At 42.3% G+C, this 9,741-nt stretch overlaps 1 protein-coding gene across 1 annotated transcript in view; it reads left to right on the top strand.

The window, feature by feature from the left end:
• MMGT1 (membrane magnesium transporter 1) overlaps positions 1 to 5,746 on the top strand; it is a 9,318-nt gene extending 3,572 nt beyond the window's left edge. The window contains exons 2-4 of the mRNA XM_018555050.1: positions 977 to 1,029; positions 3,650 to 3,753; positions 5,336 to 5,746. Coding sequence (XP_018410552.1) covers positions 977 to 1,029; positions 3,650 to 3,753; positions 5,336 to 5,498 — 320 coding nt within the window. The 3' untranslated portion in view covers positions 5,499 to 5,746. The remainder of the gene's footprint in view (positions 1 to 976; positions 1,030 to 3,649; positions 3,754 to 5,335) is intronic.
• The last annotated feature ends 3,995 nt before the right edge of the window (positions 5,747 to 9,741 follow it).

The raw sequence follows: 9,741 nt of genomic DNA, 5'->3' as shown, positions 1-9,741 counted from the left end.
CCATGTTCGCTCTTCCCCTGGTCGTTCGCCCTCCCTTCTGCCCATGTTCGCTCTTCCCCTGGTCGTTCGCCCTCCCTTCTGCCCATGTTCGCTCTTCCCCTGGTCGTTCGCCCTCCCTTCTGCCCATGTTCGCTCTTCCCCTGGTCGTTCGCCCTCCCTTCTGCCCATGTTCGCTCTTCCCCTGGTCGTTCGCCCTCCCTTCTGCCCATGTTCGCTCTTCCCCTGGTCGTTCGCCCTCCCTTCTGCCCATGTTCGCTCTTCCCCTGGTCCGTTCGCCTTCCCTCCGTGCTCGCTCTTCCCCCTGGTCCGTTCGCCTTCCCTTCCCTCCGTGCTCGCTCTTCCCCTGGCCCGTTCGCCTTCCCTTCCCTCCGTGCTCGCTCTTCCCCTGGCCATTCTCATTTAGTTTTAGCTATGCTCACCCTCCTTCCCTATATGGTTAGGCTTCCACCTTCTTTTTGCACCAATTATATAACAAAAATGTATAAAGATTTTTTTTTTTTTTTTTTTACAGTAAATATTACTTACTAACGAAGTGAGTACACAACAGAAAATGTACCCAGTCACTAAATGACTCTGGTTAGGAATTGGCACACATTTGCTAGTGTATAGTACACAGCATTGTTCTGTGTTGGGCATCAATGAAAGGAGAAAATACGGAATGAAAATAATACCATTTATTGGCTGCCTCAATGGAATGAAATAGAAGCTTTAAAAGACGTTCGATTTCTTCTCCAGCCGTAATATAATCCTGCATCTGACGACATATTTATACAAACGCCTAGATACAACCGCTATTTTACTGACACACACGCGTTATCTAATAAATAATACTCTTATCTTTTAACTCTCTGCTTGTATGTATATCTAAAATGACTAGTTCTTGAATGTCTTAGATTCTACTGTTTTGCTGAATTTACTGCATTTAATAAATTTTGCAGAATTTAATTACATTCTCTCTTTTTTTTTTGGCTTCCAGATCGTTCTTATATGCGGTTGACTGAAAAGGAAGATGAAACGTTACCAATAGATGTAAGTTGGCTTCAGTTTGTTGATTTTTCAGTTCATTAAAGGAGAACTATGAGGTGAGTGATTTTTTTTCACTCAACCTCATAGTTCGAGCCGACGTGTGACAATGAAACTCACACGTCGGCTCAATAGATCGGGAAGTGAGCGAACACATACCATCGCTCGCTCACTTCTCAATCATCTCCCTGCAGAGAGCGGTGACTGTCAGTCACCGCTCCCCCACAGGGATTCCCCGCTCTGATCCTCCAGCGATGAGTGGAGAAACAAGCCGGGGCGGGCACAGCTGGCCTCTAGATAGGCAGAGCCCGCTGTCACTCACACAACTGGGTGGATCTTGACAGCATTGTTGTGATCCGTCCCGGCTGCGGCGATCTCGGTATATAGTAAGCAATAGCTTGCTATGTACTGAGCTGTGGGTCACGGGAGGACGTTAGAATATGCCCTCCTGTGACCCTTAAGAGAACTATGGGGTAAAACATTTTTTATCCCATAGTTCTCTTAAGTGCAGATCTGGAAATCTCTTATAAGTAAATAGGATTTCCTATACCTATAAATGCATTCAGCTCCCTCCTAAATTTCCCAATAGTTAATGAGCAAGAATATATTTTTTTAAAAAAGGTCAGTAATGGCTTCCACAGATTTTTATTTTGATGAGGAGCCTCATTAGCAATATTTAGTGTTTTGTCACTGTGCCCCAGGTGTAGAGAAAATCCAATGCTTTGTGTGTTTTATGGGTAGCATCTGGGAGAAGCCTTAGAAAACAAAAGGTAGTTGAAGTCCAAATGCTGCAGATAGTGTTTGGGCCACCCCAACACTCCAGTCCCCTACATTGTGGAATGTTAAATGAGCCATTTGGCTCAGGTCACATTTTGGAGTAAGCAGGGTGTTTGGAAAGGATCAGAACTGCCTGCCAAGCACTGGAAAATGCTGCAATGTAAACAAGCTCTTGGTGTTGCTATCATAGTCATTAAGTATATAGTACAAAATGCTAAATAATTTGCCAGAATGGACTTCATTGCAAGTCTGTCTTTTAAGGTTTAGGCAAAGTTGTTAAGGAATTTTCTCTGTGCGCTAGAATGGATTCTGTTTAAAAGAACATTATTCTGAATAATGACATATTAACCCCTTCATGACTTCGATCTGGCGACAGGTAAGTCACCAGGATCGCTTCTGTTGTAAAGCCGACAGTCGGCTCTACAAGTTTAAACAGAGTCCCGGCGGCAAAAGTCACCGGCAGTCTGTTTAAACAGCCCCGATGCTGGCGACGTACACTGTACGTCGTCAGTCACGAAGGGGTTAAAGGAGGGTTTTTTCATTTACTTTTTTTGCTTGGGGCTAATGTTTAATGCACAAAGCACGGTATATTCACTCCGGTTTCCTCCCACACTCCAAAGACACGCTGGTAGGTTAATTGGCTCCTGTCTAAATCGGCCTGGGATGAATTGCAAGCGAGATCGGGACCTTAGATTGTAAATGCCTTGAGGGCAGGGACTGATGTGCACTATATATAACTATTCTGTTACAACCACCGCTTTATGTATTTGCACATACCTTCCTGAGACTCGTCTGTACGGCAGTATGACAACCTACTGATTTGGTGATATTCACAGATAGTGTGCAACTCGATAAGTCTGACTCGGAGTAGAATTCAATGTAATTTTTTTTTTTTACCATCTCGATACATAGGATGTAATTTCCTTGTCATTCTTAGAGTGAAAAGACATTCCTATCTTTGCCATTAACAGGATAACACAGACCCCATTACCTTTTTAGAGGGTGGTGTGGAAAGGAGAGAGTAGAAGGATTACTGGGAAGTTTTAGCAGAAGACTGTACCAATATACAGAAAACAGCAGGGGTGAAATGGAAGATACTATGTATGCACAGATTAGGCTGTAACAATGCTAATCTTACACTTGTAGTTAGAAATGCAGCATAACACAGTGAAATGCAATTATATAGGTATGCAGTGTAACTGAAACAGTAGAAATAAAGAAAATGACACTGGATGTGGCAGCACAATAACACTGCTTAATCTTGGCACTATATAATGTGGTATGTATAATGTTATGGGACAGTTTATGGAATGCATAGTGTACATCCTATAATGGGAATGTAGATGCAAGTCTGTAACAGGCTGCTTGTTACTTAATGGGCTGATTTATAGGAATCCAATCAAAAATGGAACAGTTTCCCGAAGCAAGCAGTTAGATTTATCCTTTCAGCTGAACTAAGGAATCTGGTTGTTTGGGGGTAAAAGCTCATGTTGGTGCAGATCAGAGCCATATTTAAAAAAAAAAAAGTCACCGTACCACATTTTACTAGTGGATGACACAATGCTACAAAGGGGTGGGGACGGGGGTCACAAGCTAACGTGCGTTGTCAAAAGTCCAGAACTCCAATGTAATACATGTGTGCCCTGATTTTACATCTGGGAAATGATGCAGTTGTTCATCTGAGTACTAGAATGTACAGTATTTCTTTTAAGCAGGGGAGTTCTTAAATATACAGAATATTGAGGGGTTCCTCTTGGTGTTCTCTCTGAAATGAAATGTCACTGACCGCTCTTGTATTATTTCCAGATTATAACAATGATCCTTCACATCTTCTTTCTGTTGCTTGCAGATAGTTCTACAAACCTTGTTGGCGTTTGTAGTGGCCTGCTACGGCATAGTTCACATTTCTGGAGAGTTTAAAGACATGGATGCCACTTCAGAATTAAGGAATAAGTATGACGTTTTTATTTCATTCGTTAGATTGATGAAAAAAATAACATACAGCTCACTGCTGGGATAAGATTGGTTTTGGGCAGTTTGCGTGAATATCTACTAGGCCTACAGGAGCATCGGATGCTGATGTTTGCTTAGTGATATAATTCTACATTCCATTAGGTTCTGATGATTTATATACTTGGGAGACATTAGGCTCACTTCACAAAGCTTCAAGGATAAGGCTCTCTAATTAATTTAGTCATGTGACTAACTCTCAGATCTCATTGGCCTCGGCTGACTAACACTCGCCTTTTTTGAAAAGAAGTATCCTTATCCTGGTGTACCATCTTTGTGAATTAAAAGTATAAAACATACAACAAGAGCACCAAACCCTTCTGAATGAATAAGTGTCGACATCCCGGGGCCTGTTGATGTCTTTTTGGAGCTTTGTGAAGTAGCCTATTGTCACATTGTCCATTCAGGATGTCTGTGTGAAGCCCATCTCCTGACCACTGTATACTTCTCAAGCTCTCCACGCTGCCCTTTCTTCCATTGCAGCCGCCACCAGAATACCTGGTTTCCGCTGCTTCGAGGGAAGGAGTGGTAACGCCACCCCCTCCATTTTGTGACCAATTGCTTTTGCTGCTGGACCTAAGCACTACAACATGGGAGGAGGGTCATATACCTGGAAGCACTCGGTATTTTGCACTGTCCACCACAGATGAAGCAGTGGGGAGGGGGGGGATTGCTGGAGGGGTAGGCTTTACACACACGGTTACTTGGTTTGAATGGGCAAGGTGACAAGCGTTTCATTAGCAGTATTATGTCATAATCTGTGTTTCCTTACATGTGTAGCCCGAAAACTGCAAATGGTCAAAATCATGAATACTGTTTATCAGCATATTTACAATAAGAACTGTCTGCATTGCCTATTAACGTGGAAGCAAAACCTATGTGTGATAAATGTTTATGTATAGGGGGCCTGGAGTCATACAGCATATTGGCACATTATAGTAGTCTTACCTGCCAGAGCAATGCCTTCCAGTGCTGCGATGTCCAGGCTCTCCTCCCTCGCCAATGCTTCCATCTCCGTCCCGGTCGTATTCTGGGTTCTAATTTTTCAGCTGCTTGATAGGCCGGGCCCTGCTGACCCAGCCTAGTGTACAGAAAAAAAAGCTATGGCAGAAGAGATTTGCACAGTCTTTCCTATCATAGAAAGCCGGTCTGTGAGCAGTTTTTGAAGACTTTACCTCCACTTTAAGTACAATCTCGGATTCTCACCTCCACTTGAGAATAAAAGTTGGAAAATTAATATTTGATTCTGTTTACAATGAAGCAGTACAGACTGTTCTTAAACCAGGCATGTTACAATCTCTCAACAGCTTTGTAGTGCAAGGATCTCCCTGATGGGATATAAATGAGTTTCATTTGATAATGGTGGATGCTTAGCACTTTTCTTTACAATTAGTCAATTATTTCTCATTTATATGCGAGTTGTGGGGTGTATGCAGTAGAAATAACATGCATGCTGAACGGTAAAATATCTGCAAACATAATAACTTTGATTTTTTTTTTTCTTTCCCTCTACCCCACTTCAAAGGACATTTGATACGCTAAGGAACCATCCCTCATTTTATGTCTTCAACCACAGAGGACGGGTAATGTTCCAGTCCCCAGACACAGAGGATTTCCAACAAAATCAAGCTGCATTCACATCTAATGAACCACTGAAGCTAAGAAAACTAGAGCCACTGCAACGTTAACACAAGGTTTTTACAGATGATTATAGAAGAGAACATTGTAATAACATTGGAGTCCAGGATGTAAACACATTTTTTTTCTGGAGCAGTATTTATATTGATCTTCCAGACTTTCTAAGATAAAAAGGGGACTTTCTTTGTACAATTATTGAGGACTGTATTGTGTACTAGCAACGCACTGTAACTTATTGCTACAATGATGCTGTAAAAGATGTCTTTTACCTTGAAACATTAAATGATGCTGCAGCTCAGTTTATTTTTTTCCCTGTACCAAAGTCTATTTCTTATCTTGATTGGCATTAAAAAAGAGGGACTGCAGATTTGATAAAATTACACATGGTATGTTTCATTGTTTTACTGTAGAAAAATGGTGCAGCTGGTGTCAGTCACCATCTTCTCTTGTATACCAGTGACCTTACTTGCTGGGTTTTTGCGGACTAGGAAATCTGGTGACCAGCATTCAATAGAAAGACATTACAATTTTATGGAGACTGCCAATCGAGAATAGAGGTGACTCTTCCATGAGTAAAGTTGGGCAGCTACTCCATCTCCCTGATAGACCAGTGATAGAAAAGCGGGATTTATTTAAGATGTTGCTATGCATATATAATAAAAAAAGCAAACAATTAAATACAGGTAGCGCTCAATTTATGCTGGGGTTAGGTTTGAGATGGAATGGCTGTATATTGAAACACAGTATATAATGTAAGTCAATGGAAAGCGAGGGAGTTATGCCAAATTTGAGGAAACTCTGGGACATAAGTAATAAAATACAGCTACACTATATTTAAAGCTACTGCAGGAGCTCACATAAGAAGCTTTCAATAAAATGAACCTGTATAATGTTACTTATGTCAATGAGAGGGGCTTGGAACCTAACTTCCACTGGGTTTTAGAACCAATTCCTTGTTATGAGAGAGGCTTTGAATCTAACTCCCTCACTTCCCATTGACATACATTATATATTTGGTCTCCATTTACAATAGTCCCAGAAAAGGGGGCTATTTTGAATCTGTGCATATTGAACCATTGAAAACAGCGTGACCTGTACATGAATTTCAAATTATTTTAATTTTTTCCCCTATTTCAAGGAGCACAAAACCCTTTATGATGTCATAGTGCTTTTCATTGGCTTACACAGTTTTCACCATCACATCACCCATGAAGTCCCCTTCTGAGGGACAAGAAGCAGCAGCGTGCTCTTCTCTAGCAACTGATGGCATGCTTTGGTTGCACTGTAGAGGTAGACAGACCATTGTATACCCCCTGTATCAAAGCACACTTCCTAAAACTGTGTTAAGCTGGCCATACACTTTGTTTTTTTCCCCCATTCAAACTGCAGACTGAATTAAAGAAAAATAACAGCTGCTTTCATTTACACTAAACAGTGTGGATGGAGGAATCTCCCGCTGGGCTGTTGTATTCTGACAGCAGTGTTGTTCCGCTGTCAGAATACCTAAATAGTGACGGCAGCTGCTTGGCTGCCGTCACTGCTCGTCTTAACATTTTCTGATCAAAGTGTGGCGATGGGGCCATTTCATAAAGAACCGGCCAAATTGTACAGTGTACGGCCAGCTCAAGTATCAAACTTTCTGTTCCTCCTCCCCCTTTAACCAAGCTTCTAAACACTCTCACTTTCTGTTCCTCCTCCCCCTTTAACCAAGCTTCTAAACACTCTCACTTTCTGTTTAAAAGAGGGACTGCAGATTTGATAAAATTACACATGGTATGTTTCATTGTTTTACTGTAGAAAAATGGTGCAGCTGGTGTCAGTCACCATCTTCTCTTGTATACCAGTGACCTTACTTGCTGGGTTTTTGCGGACTAGGAAATCTGGTGACCAGCATTCAATAGAAAGACATTACAATTTTATGGAGACTGCCAATCGAGAATAGAGGTGACTCTTCCATGAGTAAAGTTGGGCAGCTACTCCATCTCCCTGATAGACCAGTGATAGAAAAGCGGGATTTATTTAAGATGTTGCTATGCATATATAATAAAAAAAGCAAACAATTAAATACAGGTAGCGCTCAATTTATGCTGGGGTTAGGTTTGAGATGGAATGGCTGTATATTGAAACACAGTATATAATGTAAGTCAATGGAAAGCGAGGGAGTTATGCCAAATTTGAGGAAACTCTGGGACATAAGTAATAAAATACAGCTACACTATATTTAAAGCTACTGCAGGAGCTCACATAAGAAGCTTTCAATAAAATGAACCTGTATAATGTTACTTATGTCAATGAGAGGGGCTTGGAACCTAACTTCCACTGGGTTTTAGAACCAATTCCTTGTTATGAGAGAGGCTTTGAATCTAACTCCCTCACTTCCCATTGACATACATTATATATTTGGTCTCCATTTACAATAGTCCCAGAAAAGGGGGCTATTTTGAATCTGTGCATATTGAACCATTGAAAACAGCGTGACCTGTACATGAATTTCAAATTATTTTAATTTTTTCCCCTATTTCAAGGAGCACAAAACCCTTTATGATGTCATAGTGCTTTTCATTGGCTTACACAGTTTTCACCATCACATCACCCATGAAGTCCCCTTCTGAGGGACAAGAAGCAGCAGCGTGCTCTTCTCTAGCAACTGATGGCATGCTTTGGTTGCACTGTAGAGGTAGACAGACCATTGTATACCCCCTGTATCAAAGCACACTTCCTAAAACTGTGTTAAGCTGGCCATACACTTTGTTTTTTTCCCCCATTCAAACTGCAGACTGAATTAAAGAAAAATAACAGCTGCTTTCATTTACACTAAACAGTGTGGATGGAGGAATCTCCCGCTGGGCTGTTGTATTCTGACAGCAGTGTTGTTCCGCTGTCAGAATACCTAAATAGTGACGGCAGCTGCTTGGCTGCCGTCACTGCTCGTCTTAACATTTTCTGATCAAAGTGTGGCGATGGGGCCATTTCATAAAGAACCGGCCAAATTGTACAGTGTACGGCCAGCTCAAGTATCAAACTTTCTGTTCCTCCTCCCCCTTTAACCAAGCTTCTAAACACTCTCACTTTCTGTTCCTCCTCCTCCCTTAACCAAGCTTCTAAACACTCTCACTTTCTGTTCCTCCTCCTCCCTTTAACCAGGCTTCTAAACACTTTCCCTCCAGGCTATGAAAGCACAGCTTCTGTATTATATTGCACTGTTTAATCTGAAGAATCAAAGATTTTGCTATTATCCGGGAGCCATAGCACAATTCTGAAATCTTGCACATTCTTCAGTGGAAACATTTTGTTACCTCACTAATCTGCATCATACCTCCTCCCTCTCTTTATGTAGCTTTCAAAAAAAAATAAAAAATCCCCTCACTCCAGAATAATTTAGGGCTAGTCTCCCTACAGTATGCAATTTGCTTGTTGAGGAATGCAGCCACTTGCTGACCGTTGCCTCATTTGGCTACGGACCTACACAGAAACGTTTAATAGGTCAATTGTGGTACTGAAATTACTAGGAGTAGCAATTGATCCCTGTGGAGTTAGCTAACCAGGAAGCATGTAGCATGACCACAGTCGGGGCTGGGAGCGGCAGGGGGGGTCATATGCCTCGGGTGGAATGACCACTTGTGCACTGCCTGGCAACGGAGGAAGGTGAAGGAGGGAGCAGGAGCTGGTATTGGAGGCAGTTTGTGGATAAAGAACACTCAGCAGGTGATTACAACAGTGAGTGACCTGTGACTGTTTCAAAGAGGTGAGGAAAGTATTTAATACATTGCACTTAAATAAAACACATTCCCATAAACAAATCATTAATAGCATATCAAGCCCTTGAGGGGCAAATATGCTCTGCGTTCTTTACTACTGAACTGTGTGATCTCACCTATGAAAACCCTTTGAGTGTCATCTACACCAGGGGCGCCCACTATTTTTCGTCTGGAGATCTACTTTTCAAATGACAAGCTCATTGAGATCTACCAACGAAAAAAAACACCTGCGTTCAGGGGCATGGCGGTGCATTGAAGTCAATGGCACCGCAGCCAGGCTCCGCAGGCAGGCCCCTCGCCCACAGTGCGATCGCCTGCATTAGTGCCTGTGTTCCAGTCCAGTTTGATCCACAAAAATTCTGCGAGCACTATTTTTGCAGATCGCACTGGACCGGAATGCAGGCACTAATGTGCCTGCGTTCCGAATGCGGGCGATCGCAATGTGGGCGATGCCATTGACTTCAATACAGCTCCACACCCCCTCCCGCACCTGAACGCAGGGAGTCGGCCGGCTTACATTCCAGTGCGCCCTACA

This window comes from Nanorana parkeri, unplaced genomic scaffold, assembly GCF_000935625.1.
Source record: "Nanorana parkeri isolate BGI_ZX_2015 unplaced genomic scaffold, ASM93562v1 scaffold182, whole genome shotgun sequence".
Lineage (NCBI taxonomy): Eukaryota > Metazoa > Chordata > Amphibia > Anura > Dicroglossidae > Nanorana > Nanorana parkeri.
The sequence above is the reverse complement of the archived record's forward strand: the minus strand, read 5'-3'. Positions and strand labels throughout refer to the sequence as shown.